General features: G+C 34.3%; 4 protein-coding genes across 4 annotated transcripts; 2 read left to right on the forward strand and 2 right to left on the reverse strand.

Moving 5' to 3' along the window:
- The first annotated feature begins 1,987 nt into the window (after positions 1–1,987).
- LOC122606210 lies at positions 1,988–6,247 on the forward strand. The gene is made up of 3 exons (XM_043779168.1): positions 1,988–2,003; positions 4,942–5,123; positions 5,435–6,247. Exons 2-3 carry the CDS (start codon positions 4,999–5,001, stop codon positions 5,985–5,987), a joined length of 678 nt encoding a protein of 225 aa, XP_043635103.1. The 5' UTR covers positions 1,988–2,003; positions 4,942–4,998; the 3' UTR covers positions 5,988–6,247.
- Positions 6,248–6,947: 700 nt separating this feature from the next.
- LOC122605862 (monocopper oxidase-like protein SKS1) lies at positions 6,948–10,911 on the forward strand. The gene is made up of 9 exons (XM_043778821.1): positions 6,948–7,097; positions 7,615–7,724; positions 7,815–8,085; positions 8,184–8,319; positions 8,802–9,168; positions 9,682–10,047; positions 10,134–10,212; positions 10,501–10,703; positions 10,806–10,911. The coding sequence occupies exons 1-9, from the start codon at positions 6,948–6,950 to the stop codon at positions 10,909–10,911; spliced, it is 1,788 nt and encodes a 595-aa protein (XP_043634756.1).
- Positions 10,912–14,864: 3,953 nt separating this feature from the next.
- On the reverse strand, positions 14,865–16,524 carry LOC122605854 (NAC domain-containing protein 7-like). Its single transcript, XM_043778812.1, has 3 exons — positions 16,358–16,524; positions 15,897–16,171; positions 14,865–15,758 (listed from the first exon to the last, which is right to left on the reverse strand). Exons 1-3 carry the CDS (start codon positions 16,515–16,517, stop codon positions 15,138–15,140), a joined length of 1,056 nt encoding a protein of 351 aa, XP_043634747.1. The 5' UTR covers positions 16,518–16,524; the 3' UTR covers positions 14,865–15,137.
- A 4,577-nt stretch (positions 16,525–21,101) lies between these two features.
- Positions 21,102–25,444, reverse strand: LOC122604959 (pectinesterase 2-like). The gene is made up of 3 exons (XM_043777815.1): positions 25,396–25,444; positions 22,146–23,048; positions 21,102–21,796 (listed from the first exon to the last, which is right to left on the reverse strand). The coding sequence occupies exons 1-3, from the start codon at positions 25,442–25,444 to the stop codon at positions 21,102–21,104; spliced, it is 1,647 nt and encodes a 548-aa protein (XP_043633750.1).

Here is a 25,444-nt window from a genome sequence, read left to right on the forward strand (position 1 = left end):
ATGATGTCCGATTATATATTCACACCATATATACCTTATCTTCTAAAATATTTATTTACATTACTCTTTAAATATCATTCGGCATCGCGACCACCACCTGTCACCGCTATCACCATAAAGTAATCTTCATTATCACACCGTTGTTACATTGCACATGTAACGTTCTAATACAAAACTTCACTTTATTAAATTTATATACTATCTCCGTCTCATATTAGGTGTTTAATGTTGACCTTTTTAGGTTTTTTTTTTCCAACTTTAACCGTAAATATTATTGTTTGTGTTATATAACACTTGATATAATATGTATTTACTGATTGAACATCAACTAATATATAACACAAATGAAGATATATACTGTTACACTGTATTGTTTAGTTAACTTAAGAGTGAAAAAAAAATAAGAGGGGAGAGAAAATTTTCCCTCCTAATTACCTCAACAATGAGAGGAAAAGTCTTGGAAGCAAAAACAACTACACTTTCCTCCCTTCTCCTCTTTACTCATTTCTTTTCCATACTTAAAAAGTCTTAAAGAATGAATTTTATCCTCTCCAATTCTCTATTTTTTACACTTAAAAAAATCTTAAGAATTGAAATTTATAGTTTTCTCACTTTTCTCTTTTCCTTATTACACAAATCAAACTAAACAATTGAGTGTTAAAGTACGAAAGAAATTTTTTTTGAGTTAAACTAAAATGGGTCATAGGCTCGTACCATCATAGGGAGTATTTTGCTTCACAAAACAACTACCTTGCACAAAGAAAATAATCATACATATGTTCGTCATTTCTGTAAATAACATGTTTGTTAAACCCAAAGTAGTTTAGAATGGTGGAAGCGACTCAAGCGAAGACATGTCAGTTCAAGTTCTTAGAAAGCCCAATAAGGGCATGGTTAGCAGCCCCTCTTATTCTTTTGATCGATAAATATAACATCTGTTTGATCTACTAATAATGATAATTCGCTTATGATTTCAGGTGCTAAATGATCGTGAATCGCTTAATTCGTTTTTCTGGACCCACCCACCCATTGTAAGTTACAGTATCTATCAATCTTTTTTTTTTTCTTTTCAAAATACTCTTAATTGACATTGTGTTTTCCAATCCTGTATAATTGATTTGTTTTAGATGTTGATGATGATGATGCTTCAAATCTGATTACATTTTTTATTTTTTATTTTTTATTTTTTTGCAGGTGTCGTACCTTGAATCTTCACGGCGGCCGCTGATGCCGAGGTATTTTCATCATCTTATTCGTTGATTTTTTATGCTATTAAATTATTAAATTTCAAAACCAACTAACTATTCATATTGCCACTAATCAAACATAAGTTACAAGTGTATTGATTTAGAGTTTTTTTTGTGTACATATATTGACATGTAACAAGTAAAAAAGTATGCTTTTCACATTATGTATTTAATATCTTAAAGCGTCATTTAACACCTAAACGAAGAATTAATATTGTTTATTGACAATATGTAAAATCTAAACTCTATAACTCGCAAATTTACTCATTTTAAGGTGTTATTTAGTGGTAATTTTGAGCCTTTAATATAATTGATGGCAAATTTGCTCTTATATCATATTTCGAATGGTAAATTTGTTCTTTTAACCATATCAAGTTCCAAAACATATTTCGAATGGTAAATTTGTTCTTTTAACCATATCAAGTTCCAAAACTAAATGTCTGTATGTATTTTTCAGGTTACAGTTATCTGTATCGACAATTCTACGAATACGGCCTATAATAGGCGTATCCGTAATGCTCAGTTTGAGGCTATTATGCTCTATTGTAAAACTAAATTGAAGGTTGGGGCTGCAAAACAACATACTGTATCATTATTTCTCATTTATGTTGAAACTACATTTTGAAATAATTTTTTCTGGACGACAGTGTAATCGAGAGAATAATGTGGGCATAATTTCAATGGCTACATCACAACATGGTCTTATGCTTCCTTCTACACGTAATCTTCCCGATATCCTAAGCTGCCTTCAAAAAAGTATGGCTTCCTTTTAGTTGGTTAGCTATATATATATATATATATATATATAGGGGCGGTTATTTATAGTACAAGAAATCTAAAAAGTACGAAAGTACAAGTTTCTCCTTCTCCCTTCTTCTCCGGCTACCGCCGCCAACCACCACCTTCTTCTCCGGCGACCGCCACACCTCTTACTTCTTCCTTCTTCTCCGGCGAGACAACCACCGCCACCACCTCCGGCGACTTTTCCCGGCGAGAATCAGGTTCGTTTTCGGGTGGATACGGTACGAGAGTTGCCCTCTTCCGTTCTAAACTGGTTGTCAAGGGATGCATATGGGAATCGTATGGATTTGATGGGCAGCGATCCAAGAGATGGTGGCGGTTTGATACGGTACGGGCGAAACCCTTGCTGCCGGCGTCCGCGCCGTGGTTGGGGTGGTCGGAGATGATGGCGGTGGCGGTGGTTGTCTCGCCGGAGAAGGAGGTGGTAGCTGGCGGCGGCAGTCTCGCCGGAAAAGAAGGAAGAAGGAGGAAGAAGATATCCCAATCTACTTTTTGGATTGCTTGTACTATAATTATCTTTCCAATATATATAATATATATACTTTTATAGGTGAAAGTTAATTTAGGGACGCACTTTTAAATTAGGGACACTTCTCAATTATTCATTTTTTCACCATCTTCGAACCACCACCATCATCTCCGACCACCACCATGATCCTCCAGCGACCACCGCCACCACGACTTACGCATGTGTAAATTATAACTTACACATGTGTACGTTATACAACCACCATCACCACCACCACCACCATGATCTCCGACCATCACCATGATTCTCCGGCGACGGCGACGGCGACCACCGCCACCCACGGCTTACACATGTGTAAGTTACATGTCCTTAATGGTCCCTAATTTAAGATGTCCCTAAATTAACGCACCCTTACTCATATATATGTGTGTGTGTGTGTGTGTGTGTTATTGAACCGATAAGGGTCTATGGTTGTTTCTTAGTTATACGTTATGGTGGTGAGGCGAAATTTTCACGTGCGATATATGGTGCATGTTCAGTTCTTTCCAAGAGTCCCCCACATATGAAAAGAAGAGTAGTTGTGTTTGTTGGAGGGTATGTAATTCTATGCTTAATTGTTTCATCTATGTTATGTATAAAATATGGTGCCAGTAGAACCTTATCTTATTAAGATGTTTTTCTTTATTTACAAAATAAACATAGGCCACCAATGTGGCAATAGCGCAGTAGTACTCGTCACCTATGATGCTTAGTGCTCATAGGGGAAGTCTTAAATGACAAGGGTTCGATCCTTGGGGATGCGCATATCCTGTGGGAATTAAGTGGAGGTATTTCACCGGCACCTAAAGCCTTACGGGGTGATATAGGTGGGTATCCAATCTAAGGGATACTGGGCAGGGTCCCTTCCTTCAATCCTAAATAAACATAGGCCCAATAGTTTCCTAAATAAAACCAAATATCCTTTCCAATTAGAATAGGTCAGCCGCTATCTCTTTCTCCTACGCTTCATTTTTAGTCTAGACAACGATTTCAATTAACTGGAACGACGAACTATGAACCGAAGCCCAGGAACATGATTTACTGGTATAATACGTCAAATCGGGTACTTTTATTCTCACGATTTGGATCACGTTTCCCCAATGTCTGTATTACTTTGTACTGCGATTCGGTAAGGGGTACCCTACGAAGATCGTGGGGGGTTGAACGTTTCCTGTGACTATAAAATAATGAGTCAACTTTCCTAGAACAACTTCTAAACTTGAGACTCGGTACTCTAAGTAACGTCTCTCAAGCCACGTCTATCATCACTTTCGAATTGGTCCACTCTTCCAGCTCAGCAGCCACTGCATCCCACATACTCCCCCTGATGTGGGTTTTCTTATGAATGCACTCTCAGCAAATTTAAGTTTTGGTAATGGCTTTATAAGAATGTCAGCTTAATGCTTTGTACCGCTTACATGTTCCACCTCAATTAATCCTTCATCAACACAGTCTCAAACTGGCTATCTGATGTAAGTACCCTCCATTTTTGTTCTTTTAATGTATCCTACCGGGTAACATCCTATTTGTAACCGGTAATGCCACGTTGGATGTAACAAAAAATAGGGCACCATCCTTCATCAACACAGTCTCAAACTGGCTATCTGATGTAAGTACCCTCCATTTTTGTTCTTTTAATGTATCCTACCGGGTAACATCCTATTTGTAACCGGTAATGCCACGTTGGATGTAAAAAAGAATAGGGCACCGGAGTGTAATCAACTATGAGCAAATGGTTATGTAATGTAGTGACCGACGAAAGTGTTAAATTGATCTAAGAGCCTTTCTGTTTTGTTCGCTCGATGTATGCTACTGGGTTACTTCCACGACTTTATACTCCGGGCATCTTCTCCGGCTAATTTCTGATACTATCTTCGGTAACAACAATTTTTTCCGGAGAGCAAATGTGAAACTGTAACTCAATGTGTAACTTCAATCCCGAACACAATTCAACACTAGATATAAGTAGATACCTATATACATTTATTGATATTAGAACATGATTCAATAATAATGATATAACTTCCATTTCTAAACTTTGAAACTAGATATAGCTAGATGTATATATACATTTATAAATGCATTGTACGTAGCTATGGTCCTACTGTTTCCTCTTCGAGGACAAATCCCAAATCTTGTTCCTAAAATCATTTTAATTTCATTTCTTTCACTTTTTGATGGTGACAAACCCTAACCCCCAAATGAGACTGTGTTATGATCACCCCATCATCGTTAACCATAAAGATCTAGACATCCCATCCCCACCTCTATCAAGATCCAACAACGTTGGTTTACAATGGGATAAAAAGGGGGGGATTTTGACAGAGGATGACGACGGTGGTTGTTTGGGTGGCGGCTGACATTTGTTTATTTTATTTGTGGCAGTCAGCGGTGGCACGTGTCTAGATGTGGAGACGGTGGAGAGATGGTTGCACCTCTTGAATGGAAGAAAAAATGAGACCGAGACCACCCACTACAACCTCGGCGGAGTCTAAGACCATCCACCATCCATCTCGTTGGAGTTCACAGCTCACAACTGTAATCATGACCGTACAACAGGTCAATCGGTACGTGAAATGAACAAAAATGAGAGGTTCTTACATCATATAGCCAGTTTTAAAGATCACTACATGACCATTAGGTCATAGTTGATTACACTCCTGTGCCATAATCCCAAAGTAAAATTAACATTGTTACGGCTACCGGTACAACAGGTCAACCGATACATTAAAAGAACAAAAATGGAAGGTGCTTACATTAGATAACCAATTTAAAAGGTCACTACATTACATAACCATTGAGTCATTGTTGGTTACACTCCAGTGCCATAATTCCATATTTATATGTTTGCTAATGAAGTAATTGTTTCTTGCTGTAGGCTTATAAATCTGCAAATGGGAGATGATAAGTCACATGGAGCGAATCTCAAACGTCTGGGTGTAGCTTTAGATGTTGTTAACTTCTATATAGTGAACCTAGACTACAAGGCTTTTGCACAAGCTAGTATCTTAACTGATAAATACCGTTATGCGAGGAAGGAACTTGGAGCACTTGTTACTGCTGCCAATAATAATGACAACAGCCACATAGTAGATATTGCGGATGTTACTTCTGTTGTTAAGATCCTATCCGATTCTTCTATATTAAAAAATAATCTCCATTACCTTGAGAATAAAGCTGCTGCAGATGCTGAACATGTTAAAAGAACCCAGTTTGATAAACCAGAGTTGAATAAAATTGCTGCAAATTATGAATATGTTCAAGCAAAAAAGACTCCCCGTATAGATTATAAAGTCAGAGAAGATTTAAGCCGTTGCAGAATATATAAACAAGGTGGGTTGGAACTGTCTCACAATGATAGTAATAGATTTCAGCCGTTGCGGAATCTGGATAACATTTCCCGTGACAGATTTGAACCCCAGAGAGAATGAAAAGATGAAGTCGGAAGCTACCTGGTGTTGCTTAATGTTTAAAGTATTTCCGCTGCTGAATTGTTTATGTTTGTCTGCAAAGCGGAACCATATAATACGTATAAGTGTGTAATGATCACTAGCATCACCTTAACTTGCTGAAGACAAGTGTTATGAATGACTTGTTATGCATTTTAAATCACATGTCCTTTCATTTCCGATCTTTTAATCACTTGCAATTGGTAGTCGGTTATTCATTTTCATTTATACCAGCTTATTGTACTTTGTGTGTTTAGTATGGAACTATGGATAAATCCAAAAGGCTTGAGTGATATTACTTCGATATTGCTCCATTACATTACAATATATGCATGTGCAATCACTTTTTTTTTTTGTATGATGCCAGCAATACATTGAAAGGAGTTTCAGGACGTTCACTTGCTTCAAATGAGAGAATTGATGTAAATAATTCGAGTAGATTATTAAGACTGTGAATTTTCCTATTTACATAAAAGATGTTGTAAACCTTTTTACTACATTTAAAAAAAACTAACCTATGAAAACTTGCTTAGGTGTATCGAGTGGAACGAGTGAGTCGAGCTTAACGAGCTATACTAGCCCTCTTAGGAAAGTAAATAAATTACGTTTGAAGATATTAGGAAAGTAAATCTGTAACCTAAAATGATATGATAAACACAATCATCATGATAAACATGAAAAAAGAAAGAAATATAATAATATATTGATAATCACGACATTAGCGCCAATTCGGTTAGAAAGAGGCCACATATCACGCCGATGAAACGAGAGAATGATCGTTGAGTGGTAGGCCAGCACACTCAAAGCTATGACACACCCGTAAAACACGCTCAAAGTTTTAAGGAAAAGCGGCTTCTAATCACTCTCTTATTAAATACTACATCATCACGTAAAATAAAAACCCCTTTTATGATCATTAGACCAAACATAACAACAACAACTATGTCGTTTTCTTGTCCTACGTTGTTGTTATTCTGTTGGTTTTATATTGGTTTGTTACTTTGTGGGTTTTGTTATGGCGGCGATCCATTTGCGAACTATGAACTCGAGTTTTCCTACATTACTGCTTCTCCACTTGGTGTCCCGCAACAGGTGACTAGTCTTATATTATATATGTTCTGGTTTTTCTTGTTTATGAATATTTTTATGTCACCGGCCCGTTTATAAGTCATAACCATGTGGCCGGTGGAGTGTCATGTTTCCTCCAAGGTCTCAGGATCAAACCCAACCCTAGGAAATTTCTTAGGTAAATGGCAACGGGCCGGCGCAAAAAAAGTAAAATGCCCTACATTTGATTAAAAAAATTGGCTTGCCATACCCGGATGACCCGAACAGAAAAAATCTTTTCCTTTTACCCGTTTTTAGGTCATAAAACGTTAGAAACATAAAATGGAAACAATTAAAAGTTCAATAAATACAAGCTATATATAAAGTTAGATAAATGTGAAGACGATGAACTAAATAAAAGTGTGGTATTCAATGGCAAAAAGGTTTGTTAGCCAGGCTTGAGTGATTTTAAGATAGTAATAATATAATGTGCTATGTACATATAAATAAAAAATGTTGACTCATATTTGAAGTAATAGATTTTTATGAAATCTGATCACAGGTTATAGCAGTGAATGGGAAGTTTCCAGGTCCAATACTAAATGTTACCACCAATTACAAAGTCGTTGTTAACGTTAAAAACAAATTAGACGAAAGTCTTCTCATCACATGGTATGTGGATGTCTTCTAATTTGATGTGTAAATTACAATGTAACTTTAATAATCTTATACATGCTGAATTTGGAAACTTATATTTGATAGGCCTGGAATAGAAATGCGACGTTCTTCTTGGCAAGATGGGGTGCTTGGCACTAATTGTCCCATTCCGTCTAACTGGAACTGGACTTATCGGTTTCAAGTCAAGGATCAAATTGGTAGCTATTATTATGTCCCAAGTACTAATTTTCAAAGAGCAGCAGGTGGTTTTGGTGGTTTTGTTATTACCAATCGCAAAGTTATACAGCTGCCATTCGACACCCCTGATGGAGATATGGTGATTACCATTGGTGATTGGTATACACGAAACCACTCGGTTAGTTTTGGATCTTCTATCTGAATTTATACTTTGTTTATCTAGGTAAGATTTGTATACCCGGCAAATTTATGATTTCTTCTGTCGTGTGTATGAAGGCACTAAGAGCTTCACTTGATGCTGGAAAGGAGCTTGGTATTCCCAATGGAGTTTTGATCAATGGCAAGGGACCTTTTCAATACAATTCCTCTGTTCCAGATGGCATTAACCACACAACGCTTAATGTTGATCCAGGTATATGCCATTGATTATAATCGTTCTATATGTAACACAGTAACAAGTATAAAGGTTTGCAATTTCAGTCTTAGTAGAGGAACCAAGGGCTCGGGTCATGTTTAACCAATTTGATGGGCTCCAGTTTTAGCTATCTTTTTTATTTGACCCATCCAAGATATAAATTAGTAAACGAGCTGTTATTGCCATCTTTATATTATTTCTTCAAATAAGATCTTGGGAACAACATATTTTACTTATTTCTATCATCCAATTTCTTGAGTTGTACCTTGTAGGCAACATGTTCCTTGCAATCTACAAAGATTTTTCTTTTGTTTTAATCACGAAATGGTTTGTCAAATGAGTAACCTGATAGTTTGTCTTAGACTGATTGACCTAAAACAGAACGGATCTTTTTGTTTGTAAATTTTCTAGTAAAATGTTACATTTATTTGGGTTATTTTAACAACTAAATCTGTAACAAATATTGCCATGTACTACAGGTAAAACTTATAGAATTCGTGTGATCAATGTTGGAGTCTCAACTTGTTTGAATTTTCGGATCCAGAACCATAATTTGCTTCTAGCTGAAGCTGAGGGACATTATACGACCCAACAGAATTACAGTAGCTTTGATATACACGTGGGGCAGTCTTACTCCTTTCTGGTTACTATGGATCAAAATGCAAGTAGCGATTACTACATAGTTGCAAGTGCCAGATTTGTAAATCAATCAGATTGGCAACGAGTTACAGGTGTTGCTATATTACACTATTCAAATTCTGAAGGAAATGCTTCAGGTCCTCTACCTGACCCTCCTAATGATCTGTATGACCCTTCATTTGCGTTGAATCAAGCCATGTCCATAAGGTATATTTCTTCAATCGGAGGGAACATATGTTTCTGAATGACTTTCGGGGCATATTAGAGTCCCACTATTAATTTTGACGGGTTCCACCAAAATTCCATCATTTAAACAGTTCATTGGTAAGGTCTGATCTTGGGAGGATCCACCTGGATTCGCATCTCACTTCCAACATTTGTGGGGTGGATTAATAGGGGGTTTTCGAGAGTCTTGGTTTTCAGGCATACATATTTAGCCGTAGGAGTGGGATAGAATGTCGTTAAAAAAAAAAAAACAGTTCAACCTAGATAGTTTTTTATAAAATGGGTGAAATTTGTAATCGGTTCCCTGTCAAAGGAATTTTTGGGCTATTGTTTGTCCTCGCTTTTTTATGAGCTGGTCACAGGCCATCTAACTCATTCAGATAAATACTAAATAGTATAGTTTTTAAGAGTCAACCAAATTTTATAATTTCAACTAGTGCATATACAATCCAACCCATTAGGCTATTTGTGATGAGAATCAGTTATGTGTATCAGGATAAATAACACCGCTAGTGGAGCTCGCCCCAACCCACAGGGTTCTTTTCACTACGGTTCCATTAATGTGACAGATACGTATGTATTAAGAAGCTTTCCACCAAAAATGATTGCTGGCAAACGACGTGCTTCTTTTAACGGGATCTCATTTGAGAACCCGAAAACACCAGTGAGGCTTGCTGATAAACATAATGTGAAGGGTGTTTATAAACTTGACTTCCCAAAAATGCCCATAAACAGGACGCCACGAGTGGAATGGTCCATCATCAATGCAACTTATAAAGGATTTGCTGAAATCATATTGCAGAACAATGATACCGTAGTTCAAAGCTTTCATATGGACGGTTATTCATTTTTTGTTGTCGGGTACCTCACTAGCATCCCTATTTTTATATCTTATTTTCTTAAGAATTTGAACATAATTGATGACAATGAGTTTTAACAATTTTTAGGATGGCATATGGGAATTGGACTGAAAATAGCAGGGGTTCTTATAATCAATGGGATGCTATCTCACGCTCTACTACACAGGTTTGTTTTGTGTATAGGAGGCAAGATGTGTGACTTAAATAAGCGGTCAAACTGAGTAAGTTTTTGGGGCATGTAGGCCCACTATTAGATATGATCACATAAACCATACATCATCACGAATATTATTCCAATTCCTTTGTGAATATACTTGACCAACTTAACTTTTAAACTATTTGACCTGTTTTATTATCGGCTAGATTATTAAAAAAGAATTATTAAATAATATTAACATGAATGAATTGGTGTGTTTTGATATAAAAAGTTTGAATGAAATGATTTGTGTAACAGGTTTTTCCTGGAGGATGGACAGCTATTCTTGTTTATCTTGATAATGTGGGAGCTTGGAACCTTAGGACAGTGAATCTAGATAGATGGTATCTAGGCCAAGAAACTTATATGAGAATCATCAATCCTGAGGATCCTGGCCATAAAACAGAATTGCCGGTGCCTGATAATGCCTTGTTCTGTGGTGCTCTCGGACACTTGCAAAAGTATGACACACTGCTTAAATAGTTACTGAGTGCTTGTTATTCTTGTTCTGTCATTATCATATGCTCTTTGTTAATCACTGTTATTCTCTTTCCCATTTTCAGGCCTCAAAAAATCTTGTCTTCGGCAGGATCAACCATACAAAAGCAGTCAAATTCAATTTATTTGTTGTTGATGGCATTAACAGCTGTCTTTTATACGATGATTTAAGAACTTGTAGTTCAAATTTAGTTTTTCAAAGGTAACATTTTTTACTGGTCATTAGAATGTTAGTCACTGCAGTAGATAGAGGGTTACTGCAAAGTGAAGGTAATTCTAAACAAGCTCAAACTGGCTCTATGTCCAACAAACTTAATTGTTCAAAAGGTGACATTTTTGTTGGTCTTAACACTGTTTGGTCATAGATAGAACATTTCAGGATGACATTTTTGTTGGTCTTAACACTGTTTGGTCATAGGTAGAACATTTCAAGATGATAGGTCAAAACTTATGAACCATTATTTGACACAGAGCTGAGGTACATATGAACTTTGGAGTTACAATGAAGATGATTCCAACAAATAATTATGCTATTACTTGATATTTAATTTAACTATCATTAAGAATTTTTAATGACAGCCCGTACAGGTCATCATTAATGCTATGTTTACAAACTATTTACAAATATAATGTTACAAACTGACATGACATATGAATTACACCAATGATATTAAAATGAGTTTTCTCTCTTTTCTTTCTGTCCTTGATTTTTTCATTGGTGGATCATGTGTAAATATGTATGTATATACTCCATATATATCTTTTACCCAAATTCCAGAGTGTATTGCCATCTCGAATAATGTTTGCTATTTGACAAATACTCATCTAAACAATATTTATCTTCACACAGAACTCATTTATTCATATGAATACAAACAGTTTAAGATGATAGGATAGGTCGGGATCCTTTTTGAAACACATTTCCATACAACGAGGGTGATCAAATCACTGAATATATTTGAAAGGGACAAAGGCCAGGTGAATGATATGATGGATGTTCGGTGTGTGGAAACTTGATTGTTTTAAAAAGATTTTCTCAAGATATATTTTGATCTCCCCACCACCCAAACAACACCAATGTTATATAATCATCATCCTTTCTTGAAACATATATTCTTTCTCATACTTTTCTCTGTCTTTATATATGTTCTGGACCACCTTTCTTGAAACATAAACCAACCTGGTTGGCTAACAGTCAATTTGTAATTCATCCATCTTTTATACTATCTTTAATTTCAGCCTTCTAGCTGCTGCTTGCACGCATGCTTACTAATTTCTGGCCTCCACCCTTATTAGTAAGCAACTAAATATATATATATACACACATTTCTTTCACTTTTCTTCTAACTATATATGTGGAATTTTTTTTTGAAACGGGCGTATTTTAAGGGTGTTTTGTCAAACAAGTTTTCGGAAAAAAAAAAATTGTACAAACGGGTAAACCGGTAAATACCGGTTTCAAAATTTTGACCGGAACCCGGTATTTCCATTACCGGTTTCAGAAAGAGGTATTTGAACCCGGTATTAGCATTACCGGTTTCGAACGACGTGCAAGCTTTTTCAAACCAACAGTGAAACATGCATGTTGATTACGCCATATCATTGAGAATCCGGTTTTTCCAATACCGGGTTCGAGGTGAGGAAAACAAACGCAGCCAACAATTTGATTACGACATATACAATAGTTACTCAACATCCCATTATACATTATACAAATATAGTAAACAAAAGTAGATGTAAGAGGATTAGATGGAGATGCCCCACACTTTTGAATGGCGCACAAATAAAACAAATACTCGTATAAGCGTTTTTAACACGTGGGATTCTCTTGTCAAGACATTAAGCTTTTTATCCACCTTCCCCAAGATGATGACGAAACTGTTGAAATCGAAAATGAGGTATTGCTATTTGTTTCACGCGCGATCCTACCATCACCGTTGTGCAGCCTTCAATATCTAGTGACGATGAGGCTCCTCTCTTCAAAAAGTCACGACTTGATGAATATCAAACCATAAATCTCTGTATGCACCTTTCTACACACTCCTCCATCTTTTTGACAACTACCTCCATCTTGTTTCAATCTCAGTATGCACCTTTCACTTTGATTATCCACAGTACAACTGAGGTCTAAAATCCTATATAAACTAGTTTTGAAACCGGTTTTTGAAAACCCGGTTTCGAAATTTGTGCGAAGGACCACTGTAGCTCCTGTGTACCAGTCACATCACACTGACAGATGTCTGAATCCGGTATTTGAAATACCGGATTCAAAGTTGCTTTGTTGAATCTGGTATTTCAAATACCGGATTCGAGGTCAAAAAGTGAATCCGGTATTTCAAAAACCGAATTCACTGGTTTTGTAATTTTTTTTTCCGAAAACTTGTTTGACAAAACACCCTTGAAATATGCCCGTTTCAAAAAAAAATTCTATAAATGTGCATATATATCTCTTGATTTCCAATCTTTTGAAAGAAGTTATTTACGAATTCTATATATGTATTATATTCGAAGGAATATATTAGTGTAAATATGATTAATTTCTCGACTAATATGAGTAGTGTCATATATCGGCTTCCATTCACAACAATGAGTATCCTTATAAATTGCATGCTTCTTGATGTACTTGCTGAAGTATTTCGAAAGTGGGTGAACCATATGTCATCCATCTATCCACATACTATATATTTCTTTGATTAGATAGCGTACATATCGTGTAATGATCAGTTTCAGCCGCATCTTTAGGCTAAGTTCTTAGCACTTTTAACAAATCCAGATGGTTTAACTCAATTATTTGACTCCTGCCTTTGCTTATAAGGTCAGGCTCTAAGAGCTCACAAATGTATGGGAAGAACTTTTATTATAAAAAAGAAACATGAGGAAAAAGTAAGAAATTCATAGGTATGGGAAATATTCATATGCCTTCAAAGGAAAGTTCTGTTGGTTAATTGTATATTTATTTGTATGTAACCAACAAGCATTCTCTCTCTCTCTCTTCCCCACATTTTACCCCCTATATATCTGCCCATGTGTTAATTATTTTGAGGAAAACTTTGTTTCTAAGCATACTGCATTATTTTTATACATCATGATCTAAAAGGGGCAACATGGCATTATCTATATGGATCCATATATGATATTCAAAGAATGTGATATACAACTAGCTGTGGCTATCAGATTGGTTTAGTTCTCTTTTGATATTAACTTTGTCAGTTGAATAACTAAAATATCTGGTTGTAGAATGAAATCAATGTTTACATCATATCATATAGTCACAGTGACATATAACATGGGTTCTTAAGTACGTAACACGGTTGCAAAAAGAAGATCTCATTAACTTATTGTTGTCATATAAATTTACTCTATAAAAAGTTCAAAGAAAGATGAATTTTGTGTGTAATATGTTGTTGGGGATAACCAATATTATAACAAACAAATAAACCGGATATAATGAAATCTCTAAAGGCACGTGATTGCTTTAAGATTGAATCAATTTAGCGGTTCACCCAAATAATCCAGCCAAAGATTGAGAATTTTCTCATTTTCAGTATGTTTTGTTTTTGAGAGAATTTAGAACTAGAAGTAGAAGATTTGGACCAGACTAATTCAAGGATATTTTAACGGTTATTTCTAAGGTTTCACAATTACCAAAATTAGTCCCTTAAGTGCCGAATTCTAGCATTATTTGGAAATCGTTTAATAATTGAACTTGTGTTCGAGCTTTAAAGAATAGCTAGACTCGATTAAACTAGCGAGCCTAAACGAGCTGATCGAGCATCTTGTTTTCTACTTATATATGTGTGTAATAAGACTGATCGACATATAAATCTCCATCTCTATATATAAGATAAATGAACTGAACTCTGAACTTGTCTAAAATCTGTGATATACAAAATTAAAAAATAAAGTTATTTTATAACTCACGAACAGAGTTTGATCTTTACTCATAAGACTCGGGACGAGGCGTGCTTGAGTCGAGCTTAGGAACCAAATTTATAAACATGGCCTTAAGCATGAAAAAAAGTTAAAAGTAGTAGTTACTTTTATCAGTGAAACAAATAATTTAAGAAATATAACAACGCATGCAGCCGCAAATTATAGACAACATAATGAAACCATTACCCAATTCATATTATACGTAAGAGACAATGCTTTAAGCTTAAGTCATCATAAAATACAGCAGCTAGCTAGCACCACCCCATACCTATTTTAATTTGATGGTTTTAATTAGTTACAATAATTGATCCATCAAATAAATTATGAGAGAGTAGTGCTAATCAAGGGGCATATAATAATCTATATGCTTTCTAGTTACAACAGTTAATTAGTGTACATATGTAACACATTATTTACAAAAATAAGAGTTAATAATTTCATAGAAAAAAACTGGCACTTTTCCATCATTTCCATAGATCTATCTGGCAAGTGGATATGGAAATATTTGATGCATCTTCGGGTACTACGATTTGCTCTTCTGCATTTGGATCATAGGATTGATCATTTCCTTTGATCGAAACATCCCCTTGGTTTAGTAACTGTGAGGCAACAAACTTGTCAAGAAGGCGCCAATCTGTCACTTGATCGTTATAGTAGCTCTGGCCTTGATGATGTATCTGAATATTGTTGTTGCTATGGTCTTGTGTGACCAAGGAAGGCTGCATATGGTTGGATCCTTGGTTTATTACACTACCGTAAACGGGCGTGGAAGAACTACAGGTTTGGACAAGTTTTGGACTCTCAAGAAGAGGGAGTTGAGGATAGTGATGTGGCGTAGTAACTTGGTAATTTTGCAGCTGATGATGATCTAGCTCTTCTCTCTTGCAAGAACTATAAGGGTAGCTTTGGTAATTAGAACTGTTACCTGATGAGTTGAACCGAATATTATTCTGAATAATCGGTGAATCTGTTTCAGGCATGAACGAGACTTGTTGATCATCATACCACGTTAGTTCATGCTCACTTGCCCTCCTTATTATGGGCAGTCTTTTCTTAAACACCCTACATACCACCCATCCTTCTTCCTGTATATACGTACGTGATTAGTCATTGATTCAGACCATTGTTATAATAAGTTTTCTTCAAGAGGAACAAGAAAAAGTATATCAAACGTACGTTAGAATAATGTTTAGTTTGTTATGAATAATAATGTAGAGCCTGACCTGTGTTGTGGTTGCGTGTTCATCTGTTTCAAGGCGATATTCGTGCATGATCCAATCCGATTTAAGTCCATTAGGTGCACGACCTTTGTAATAGACCAACGTCTTTCTCATTCCAACCAAGTCATGCTTTGAGTAAATAGCTTTATCTCTTCCGGTTGCTTTCCAAAATCCAACTGCAGTAGCCCTATTTGTGCGTGAACCTGTCGGATACTTCTTATCTTTATGACTAAAAAAATACCAATCACTTTGCTCATCTGTACCTAGCCTGCACAGCTCTATTTTAGGTTGCAAAATCAGCTAGCAACTTTCAAATCAACAAGAGTCATTAGTACTGAAATTAATTAACTATGTATGTATGATTCTGACTAATAAGAGTCAACTAGTATCAACTTCAGGTACACCAAATATATATATGATGCGTAAATCAGTGGTTGACAAAGTTTGAGATGATGTTGTCATACCTTGAAGATCCCATGGCTCAATTTTGTAAAGATCCACATCTCTGATGACATCTAATTCAATGGCTCTTGAGTTTATCTTTTTCCTAAGATAGTAATCCACGAGTTCTTCATCAGTGGGATGGAACCGAAAGCCTGGGGGTACATGAGAGAAAGTATTCATGTTTTCCCCTATTTTTAGTACGCGAGACCTACAAAAGTTTATAACTTTCTCAGTGAAGATACAAAACTTCACACACACACACACACACACACACATATATATATATATATATCCAAGACTCCAAGTTATTCCAAATTTTGTTATAGTTATCAACTACTGTAAAATGCAGTATATTTAAGCTTAAATAATTAAGTGATATATATATATATATATATTTCTTAGTTTATTTCTTGCTTATTGGATGGGACAGTAGTTGGATGGAACTATGAATACTTATGAGCAATGAGCACTTGATCATCAGTTGGATGATCAAAATTAGTCTGAATGACATACAGAACACATATATAATGATCATATACTTTCTCAACTGCAATATATAGTAAAACTTCAATGGCCAAACTTTATAAATTACCTTTTCTATTCCACATATATATAGACAAATTAATCACAACAAAAAGCTTCAATTCTAATTAAACAAAAGTAAAGCTAAAGCTTCATGGTGATGAATAAAAGTGATCTACCATGTGATGGAAAATTACATTTTCGTCTACATATATGCCACACGAAGAATATATCATATCACTGCATGTAATTATATTGATACTCAAACGTGCATGTATGTATGATGATTTGATAAATATGAATCATAAACCATTTCTGGATAACATGCATAACAAACTCAAGCAAACTAGTTAATAAATGACATGATCATATATACTAGAATATTTATATTTCAACAACTTGAGAAAGGTAATGGAACTTACAAGAAGATCGAAGTCGATAGGTGCAGCTAAAAAAAAAAACTCTAATTAATTAAAGTTTCTTGAAGTGATATTGTAGTTCCTCCAAGCATATGATAACTCCAATAATTAAGGTTTCAAATGCCCGGAAAGTACCTATAATTAACTTAATTATGGGATTTGAAAAGCAAGACGACCTTATTTGTCCTGGCAATTTTTATTTTTTTTTGTGTGTGAGCCAGGTATAGAATGTGATTGGATAGAAGGTTGACAAAGAATAGAAAGCTCAATATAATGACTTTAAGGCTTATATATATATGGAGAAGAGTAGCGATCGATCGACTATGATGTGTTGAGAGAGAAATAAAGAGAGACAAAGAAACCCTAATGATGAGAAATGATGACTTGATATGGGTAAGTAAAGGCTATAGATCGATTAAAGAAAGATATATGTTAGTTGTATGCCATCTTAAATTGTCTTTCACTATCAAATGGGGCTAGCTAGATTATTGGCCAAGGTTTTTTGCCCTAAACACCCGTGGTGACTAACACCAACCTAAGCTACCAGCAACTGATTGGGACCTAGCTAATCACATTTCTTCTATATATTAAAGGAACAAATTCTTAAACTTTTACTTTTTTTTTTTATTATTATCATAAAGTACCCGTAATATAAATATACCGATCGAGCAGTTTTTGATTTATTCATTTAGAAAACTCGATACATGAAAAAGTTTGCATTGTTTTTGGACTGCTTGCAGAGTAAGATCAAAGGGATTAACTAATTAAAATGTGTCAATATTTTGATTGATCGATAATCGACATGAACTTTGTGTGACTACTTTCGAATGACAATATATAAACTTTATAAATAATGGGTGTTATGAATTCTGTATGATAACTGTAAAAATAACATCATTCAGAATTGCATGACTAACGTATACTATCAAACATGAGTAGTCATAAGACCAATATTATACCGTTAAGCCTATATTTATCGTTCACATGTAGAAAAAATTATTATAATGAGTAGAGTAAAAATTTTTTTATAAAGAGTAGAGTAGTAATTAACATTAATAATTAAGCTCAAATAACTTAATTAAATACTTAAAAAAATGTTTTTTACTAGACATTACAAGCTTTGGAGGATCCAAAAGCTTAATATATCCAAGCTTGAAAAGCTTGATAAATTCTTCAGTCGAGCCACTAAAAGCTAGAGCTCAACTCGTTAAGTAATTCGGATTTGAATGTAAGGCTCGGGCTAAAAATATTGAGCTCGATAATAACTTGACTATATATTAGGTCAAGCTTGATAAAACCTGACTCGATTGTAGCCCTATTCTTCTTACAAGCTACAAATCAAAGAATTGTGAAATAAAATCAGAATAAACTTAATCTTAATATATACTATAAAACAGTTAAACTAATGATTTATTAACCAATCAAATCATTCAATTTCATCAAATTGACTCTTGCTTATATCATCATTTAGATTAACTACAAATTAAAAATTCTAATAATCATTATCCAAATATATTATTATATTAATATTTATATTAATTTGTAGAAAAAGTCTCATTAATTTACACGTTTTTATTTTTTATCAATAATTTACACTTTTTAGCTCTGAATATTTAGTTTATATTTATTTTTAGTCATTAATTTGAAAACATATTTAAAATTTATAGTTATTTAATTAACTAAATAAAGTTTAACATATGAAATATTGTCTACAAAAAATTATTTCAAAACCTAATAACTTATTAACAAATATTATATTAGTTTTTTATAAATTATAAATATTAATATTTAGTTTAATATTTAATAAATACACAATTTGAACTCTAGATACATATCTCAAACATAACAACATCTTTATCCTAAACACGATAGGAATCACAGGACATGGGACGATCACAGAACAAAACACGATTTTCAACAAAGATTTAATTGGATACTAAATCCAAATTAATATGAACTACATTCAAGATTCACTATATATTTCAATCATTAAGGTACATAACTTTCTCCGTTTTTTATATATTAGTTTTGCGTAGTAATGTTTAAAGTTACAACTGTCACTTAAATCAAGAGTCTTAATTGTTATCAAAGAATATAAAAACAATTCTAATTGTTATCTAATTATCATAGGACAGATGATTGAAAATAAACCTATGCATGTTATGGGTCCGCATCATAATCAAATACATATACTTGAATATCAAGTACATGATCACAAATATGTGTATATTAAATTTTTAATTATCTTTCATAATAATATCATATTATGAATACAACCGGTTTCAAAATAATCTATAATAGAAATTTATTATAGCATGTGCTTTGTGGAATGACTACGACAAACAATTCTATCAATATGTTTCAACTAATAATGACAGTGACGAACCTATAATTATTGTACTACAACTTGCAAAATATAACACTTAGAATCGTATATCTTCAAAATTATAAGCTTTTATGACTTAAATGTATCAATATCTAATAATGATAATATCGTAAAACCTGTATCCAGTGTTGGACACGGATCTAAAATTTAGTATGTAAATTAAAACTAAGGTACTCCGTAACATTTAATTGACCAATTATAATATTTAATTGTTTAATTGACCAATCAAAACTAAATTCGCTTATTGATCGTACATAAGATAAATTTTTTTATATAAGAGCCAATGTTTTGATAAATAATTAAATATATGATAAAATATCTAGATATGGCCGGGGTTTGATATTATAGAGAAAAAGTATGCGTGGAACATGATTAAACGGACCGCGTTCTACTGCTCGTCAAATATACGCCTCAATTCCACCACCGACGGTAATCATGCCTCCTTCTCTACCCCGTGCACCGCACCCCCTTCTTTCTAATTCTAATTATTAATTATACTACTACTACTACTAATAGTCTAATACTAGTTCATTCTATGACTTGTACTCCTTTCCTTCCTTTTTCATAATTAAACCAACATTTATTTTTATTAGTTTTTGTAAAGAGTGAATTTTTCGCGAATATCCGCACTAAAGGCCCCTCGCCGAATAGATCTCCAATTTAGATCACTCAATGAGAACCCCTATTATCTAAAGATCCGGAGAAAAATTTACCTAAGCATATCATGCATATCAGCATATATAAAGTTAACTACTTGTTGGTATCCTCAAATATGTCCAAGATAGTACTCGAACTTGGTAATGTTAATTTTGAATCTAGGATATAGCGTATTTAATTAATCATGCAAAAGGTCATACTAATTTAGCAATCTATTCAAGAAATCTAATTCATATTAATAGTTTTTATTAGTAAAGCTTTGAATACAATTGAAGTTTTGTTCAAAAAAGAATTTTGGATTCTAAAACTTATTTCAAAAAGGTGCATGACAAAATTAAATCTTAGATAAATCTGATAAATTACAAGAAAGCTTGAAAAAAAGATATGAAATATGATACAAGATATTTGGTTTTGAAAATTAACAAATCTAACTCTTGAATTTAGGTACATTCCGGAGCCAAGTGGAGCGGTAGATACGAAAATCTGTTATCAATATATCATTCCCATTACCATCCTTAAACCCCAATAGATGGCCCGCCAAAAAAGCCCACTAGGCTAGCGTTATGCTTCTTTTTATTTCATTATAAAGCCCAGTCGATTCATTTGGGCTAAGTTATATGCCCCAATAAGTTCGGTCATTAAAAACAGAACAATGAACAAAATAAACTTTTTTGAATAAATACGAGTTGTATCAATTTCAATTCAAATCAAAAAAGATATATAAAAAAAAAAATGTACACAATTAATCAAATAATAATAACACATAGCAATTGAGTTGTCTCATAATCCTGGAGTAAATGGTATGCCGGTTGCCGGAAGCCATGACCTGCCGGCAATGAGTCTCTCCACCGTGTACTGAGACGCAACGCTCCCACTTCTTATTATGCTATATCCACGCCATTTCACACGGTTTCTTGTCGATGAACCAGGACCGAAACATGCATATTCCCCGTAGACCAATGTATTTTGTGCAAAATTAGTGCCATCCCATGATGCCCATCCTTGTGGATCAATATGACTATCCATGAAAGTTTTCATATAAACTGTCCTCGAATATTCTTGCCATGGGCGGCCCAAGTATGTCTTGACTGTACCCACCACTGGCCTTAAATCCGGTGCAGGCATAATACGGGAATTATGAATTGAAATCCCCGTGTTCTGAAAAGGATCACCACGGCCTTGTGCAGTTATACAATTTGCTTGTCCTCTTAATGGCCTTCGTGCCATGATCATACAATTTTGGAACACCACGGCCGCATTACCAAATATGAAATCGATTGTACCATAAATATAACACAATTTATAGAACTGCCTTTGAGCAAGTACAAAAAGAGTGTCTTGATATCCTTCTATACTACAAGCGTAGTACACTGATAGATCCGATGCTGATCGAAGTGCCACTGCCTGTTTCTTTGCCGGGCCGGCAGTATTTCTAAATGTTATGCCACGGGCAATGAATCCAATTCCATCAACTCCTGCATATCGAATTAAATTAGTAGATAATAAGAATATATAATATACATTATTAGTTGGCTCATCTCTTACACCATTAATATATATGTGCATTTTGGGTGAAAAGAAAAAAAAAGTCAACTTATCATTAACTTGATACACACGGTATTGATCAAAGATAAGTAAAGTGCATGGTGAAGAAATTACAATGTCAAGGTACATTCCATGCATATTATATTATCTTTCACACTTAAATTCAGTCGTCTACTTTACTTTCCTTTGATAATAGTACTATTACGTTTGGATGACTAATCAATTATATTGAACAAGAGAGAAAAATTTTGCCATCAAAAAGAAGATCATTGATCTTACCGACGGTGGCAGAGCTATATGTCGTGAAACCTCCTCCAACGCTCCGGGAACCAGTAATAATTGTATTTTTTGCTCCATCACCAATGAACATGATGTTGTTTAGGTTGTTTCCAATTTCAATATTCTCTCTATAAACGCCTGCTCTTATGTAGATAATGTATCTCTTGTTACCACGCTTAAGACCTGCGGCAAAGTTTAGAGCTGATTGAATGGTTCGAAATCTACTCCCTCGAGCTTGAGACACGATGAGATTAGCCTTCATGTGAATTGAAGTTGATTGCAACAGTTTTCGGTCATTGGGTGCAACCCAACTAGGAAAATCTTCATCAACATCTTGTTTCTTTAGTTTTTGTTTCACAAAATATTGATTTATGGCCAAACTATTGCTTATCATTTCCGTGAGGTTATGTGATTTGAGTGGAGATACAAAGTTTGTCAAATTGAAATCTTTGGAACCCGAAAAACAAGTTTCCAGATTGGTGAGGGCGGCGCTGAGCCAAGTCTGAGCATCAAAGTCCGAGCTTCGATTGTATTTGAGACCATTTAGGGTTTGGTTGAGTTGAAGAATGGTGTTGTTGACTAGCTTGTTGCAATCAATCCATACCGCCTTCTTTCGTTTGCTCTTGCACTTATTTCTTAGGTCATTATTGCAGGTCAATGCCTCTTGGGCTGATTGCAAAGCAACCTTCAAAACTAGCATCCTAAAGTCTTTTCTGTGTCGTGGGGTATGGTGTGCCCCACGACTCAAAAAATATTTACATTGTTGCGGATGAGGAGTCGTGTCACACCAATAATTTATGTCACTTTCCGTTTCCCCATCTTCATTTAGAGACCAAGAGGTTGAAGAAAATACGATGAATATATACAAGAAAAATGGCAAAAAGAAGTTCATTTTTGCCATCAATTAGTACGATTACTTGGGTTTTGAGTTCTTTATATTGTTTTTAAAGAGTTTTATGTTTGAAATGAGTATTTGAGAGGGGGATTCAAAGTAACATGTGATGGGCTTTATATTTATAGTCTATGAGGATGATAAACTAAGATTAAGATACAACAATAATAAAAAGTGTGATTAAAGTTAGTGAAAGTTGACATTAATTGAGAAACCCTAGAAATGTGTTAAGTTATAATGACGAGATCCTTGTTATACGGATCGATCGAGCTGCCAATTTTTCCATTTTGAGAGAGAATCGTGGGTTTATATTAATACATTTATATATGTTTACAAGTCATTAGTTATGTCATCATTGTAACATGTATCTTCCAATGCTTGGTCGTCGTCCTATACGTACATAATAACCGTCGGTGACCAATAAAATATTCAAATTCCTCTGTTTTAGAGGCAATAAGCATCACATTCAGAGGTGTTTGGGATTGAGTTATAAAGTGATTATCTGATTAAAGAAAAGTGTTTGTATGAAAAAGTGATTATCGGCTATAAAAACACAGTTTTGGAGAAGCATGTACCTGCCTGTTTTTTCAAAACGCAGTTTTGAAAACGCATAATCTATTTTGAAAACACGGATTCTGTTTTGTAATCGCAATACCAAACACCCCCTTTGTCAAAGGAATTGAAATCTAGCTTTTAATTATATCGTGAATGGAATGCTCCGATTGTCTAGAAACTTATGCATCTAAATCAAGTAGTAATTACATACTACTTAATTAGTAGTTAATTCTAGCTTAAATAGGTAGACTCGTACTCCTCTGTTCCAAGTGTGTCATCTAATTTGTTTCTAACAATATCTTGTTTTATTCAACCCACCGGTTTGTAATGAGGATCATTTGGATACAAGGACTCGATCACCTCTTTCTAAATTAATGTCAAACGACTTCCATTCGATCTTTAACGTAATCAAATATGTCCTAATGCGATCACTCAAATCTGTTGAGTGCAGGACTCTTTGACCATGCCCGATTCTTTACTTCCCGAATTTAATTAAATTTGTAGTTGTTGGAAAATTAATACGATTAATTATGAGAAAGTATCAAAGTTAATCATATAAACTAAATTCATTGATTAAAAAGTGTCAAATGTTGACTAAGTACTAATTAACGTTTTATTAAAAAAAAAAAAAAAGAAGAAGAAGAAGAAGTTATGGACTTGAACACATGTTTTATCTTGGAAAATTAGAATGTATAAAGGGCAATGTTTTAAAATATATAATGAGACACACAATATAATCACATTAATTCCGAAAACAAATGGGTTGTTTTTACATTTCGAAATCAAACATGTTATGGTGCCCTGCCAATGATGCTTATTAATTATAAGCAAGATTTCCCCAACAAATAATTACTTGTAGCATAAGCAAAAAAAGATAGGATAAACCTCATTTGAAGCATATATCTATAAAAGTACATGTGGCTTGAGCATATAAGAAGATGGAAATTATACGGCGGCCGTTTATGTAAAAATGAAGCAACTACAATGGTGATTGATGGCAGCTTCCGTACAGAAGATGGTTTCTTGTGGTTGTGACTTGTGAATAAAATTCTCCAATCATGATTTACAAAGCCATAATTCATCCTTAATTAATTAATGTAATGTAATTTCTAAGTAATTCAAGTAGTTAACAATTTAATCTATTTAATTTTTAAACCCCTTGTTTTCAGCAACAAAAAACTCTTGAATCCATGTGATTATTACACCTTTATTCTTAACAATTAATCCCCTCTTAAAAAATACGTGTGCTCAAGTTGACATAATATAGAAACTATTTTAGTAACAAATAACTTCCTAAGGAAAATGATAAACAAATTAAAGTAATTATATTACAGTATATATTAAATTTCAAAACTAAACTATCGATTTGATCTAAGTGAGTAATAATTTTGGATGTTAAGGTCCCTCCCCCTATGCATGGTCATCATTTACTCATCAATGGTCGTCGTGAGATGCCACCTTTGGCACAAACTCGTCTACTCATGTCATCTTCTTAGGCCTTAGCCAACGGTTGGGCACTTCGTCACCTATGTCGACGACAAAGCCGTTGGTAGGGGTGTGTTCGTGAGGCTCTTCGATGGGGCTAGTTAAGGGGAAGGACGAGAGGGAGAGGTTCTTTTTTTTTGTATTTGTTTTTTTTATATATATTTTATTTGTTTTGTAGATATTATATATGTATATGTGTAGTATATATTTATGTATGTAAAGAAGAAAATTTGTAATTTTTTTAATAATTAAACACATTTTATTGTCAAAACACATTACAATAAAAAAGACAACACAAAATAAAAAAAAACATAATACTTGATAAAAACACGAAATACGTAATGATAAGATTACCCTTCATCTTCAT

Source organism: Erigeron canadensis, chromosome 6 (assembly GCF_010389155.1).
Source record: "Erigeron canadensis isolate Cc75 chromosome 6, C_canadensis_v1, whole genome shotgun sequence".
Taxonomy (NCBI): domain Eukaryota; kingdom Viridiplantae; phylum Streptophyta; class Magnoliopsida; order Asterales; family Asteraceae; genus Erigeron; species Erigeron canadensis.